Source organism: Asparagus officinalis, chromosome 7 (assembly GCF_001876935.1).
Source record: "Asparagus officinalis chromosome 7, Aspof.V1, whole genome shotgun sequence".
In the NCBI taxonomy this organism is placed as follows: domain Eukaryota; kingdom Viridiplantae; phylum Streptophyta; class Magnoliopsida; order Asparagales; family Asparagaceae; genus Asparagus; species Asparagus officinalis.
The window spans coordinates 12,111,895-12,114,117 of NC_033800.1; the positions used below are offsets into that span (position 1 = coordinate 12,111,895).

Below are 2,223 nucleotides of genomic sequence, written 5' to 3' on the forward strand. Positions count from 1 at the left end.
ATTTCTAGTTACATGATTTGATCTTGACATTTTCCTTACTGAAATCCAAGCCATTTTAACCCTCTTTAGACTTTACCTATATCCCATGTGGGATTAGTCCATGCTATACCATTCACTAAGTTTGAAATTTGTGAATATATTGTCGTTTTGTATTATTGGCTTGAGAGAATAGCAGCCAATTACAATTATATTTAGAGATATCCCAATGCTTAACATGGAAAGGATATGATCTCGATGCACCCTTCATCAAATAGTATGTATGCCTTGCATATTTATGTTTTAGTTGAGTATATTAAATGATCTTGGTTCAGTGTCATATAACTTCGCCATGATTAACTTACATATTGGATTTGCTTTTAACTCAAAATAAACAATGTTTATTCCTAATTACAGGACACTAACAACTCCTGTGGTACTTAGCAAATGCTTGAAGTCCATCAAAGAACATGCCTTTGATGTGTCTCCATATCCAGTTATTATTACACTAGAGGATCACTTAACTTCAAATCTTCAGGCTAAAGTAGCAGAGGTAAGAAAGTTGTTACAAATATGCATTTCTATCATTTGTTGATTATGATACTTAATATTAATGTGGCTCATAAATTATTTCACAGATGCTCAAGGAAACTTTTGGAGATTTGTTATTTTATCCATCAACTGAATTTTTAGACGAGTTTCCTTCACCCGAAGATTTAAAGTATCGGGTCTTAATCTCAACTAAAACCCCAAAAGAACTCCTTGAATCAAAGAGCATTAACGAAAACTACAGGGAATTGCAAAAGGAAACTAAAGAGGTAAAATGCTATTCAAAAGTGTCATGCCTATAAACTGATAGGAATGTTGAATGTAAGGTGCGCTAAGGAACAGAAACTTATTAGCATCTATTTTTACTACTTTATGAAAGATCTCTTATCAATATGTTACATAGTGTTATGGTTTTTATTTACTTGTAGGTTGAGCATTATCACAGTGAGCATTATCAGAAAGAGGAAGAACACGATGCCAATAATCAATCTCCTAACCACCCAATTGCACATGAATACAAGCATTTAATATCTATCGCTTCTCGAAAAGGAAAAGGAGAACTTATCAATTGGTTGAAAGGAAATGTGAATAAAGTCACTCGTCTAAGCTTAAATGAACTATTATTTGAGAAGCTCGTAGCTTCTCACGGACCAGAACTTATTAGGTAACTCCAGGAACCAATTTAGTTCTGTAAAATTCTGATGTGTGAATTTTCATGTTTTCATGTCACATCATTGACTAGTATTAAAACCAGAGCAGGGGCTATTTTTTTTTGTTTCTGTTATTTCATCATTCAGTACACTGTAGCACTTTGCTTATATCAAGCTGTGATTCTTCCAGGTTCACTCAAAAGAACATATTAAGAATTTATCCAAAAGGTACACGCATCACCTCCTCCAACTACAATCCATTACCTGGTTTGATGTATGGTGCTCAGATGGTTGCATTAAATATGCAGGTATTTATTATAACTTCTCTTCAATCATTTCTTTCTCTTTCTGGTTTATTATGGTTATTGCGTGACTTTGTTTTGACATTGTTAACTGATTGCATCATGAGATACAGAGGAAAGTGATACAATTTAGCGATATACAAAGGAAAATAATTACTTCAGGAATGCTTTAAGTTTGTTAGAATCTCACAATCTTACTTTCTTAAATGTTATTTGCATTTCGCTTTTGCAGGGATATGGAAGGTCATTGTGGTTGATGCACGGATTCTTTAGAGCCAATGGAGGATGTGGTTACATTAAGAAACCTGATTTCTTGCTAAAAACCTGTCCACATAGTATGGTCTTTGATCCTTTGGCAACTTCACCGGTGAAGAAAACCATGAAGGTAAATATTACACATAAATTGTCCTTGGAGTTACAAATTGTTTTCTATAGAAATCTCAGAACTTTTTCCTTTTTGAAATTTTTATTGTCAACAGATCAAAGTTTACCATGGCAATGGGTGGCTTTGGGACTCAAAAAAGACCCACTTTAGTTTATATTCACCACCAGTGTTTTATACAAAGGTAAGAAATATCAGATTCTTATATGAACTGATAATTACTTTTCATATCTAAGTTCAGAAATATATATATTCACGATATGTTCATAATTTATGCCAGTATCTCAATATCAATTAAATTGCTACATAATCCGTGGATAAAAGTTGGAATCTTCCATTTTTTACTGAATAGAAACAGCTGTAC

At 33.1% G+C, this 2,223-nt stretch overlaps 1 protein-coding gene across 2 annotated transcripts in view; it reads left to right on the top strand.

The window, feature by feature from the left end:
* Positions 1-2,223, top strand: part of LOC109849042 (phosphoinositide phospholipase C 6-like) — a 16,513-nt gene extending 14,290 nt beyond the window's left edge. For both annotated transcript variants that reach the window (XM_020418809.1, XM_020418810.1), the window contains exons 3-8: positions 394-529; positions 615-794; positions 954-1,189; positions 1,366-1,483; positions 1,710-1,862; positions 1,957-2,223. In XM_020418809.1, coding sequence (XP_020274398.1) covers positions 394-529; positions 615-794; positions 954-1,189; positions 1,366-1,483; positions 1,710-1,862; positions 1,957-2,094 — 961 coding nt within the window. In that variant the 3' untranslated portion in view covers positions 2,095-2,223. The remainder of the gene's footprint in view (positions 1-393; positions 530-614; positions 795-953; positions 1,190-1,365; positions 1,484-1,709; positions 1,863-1,956) is intronic.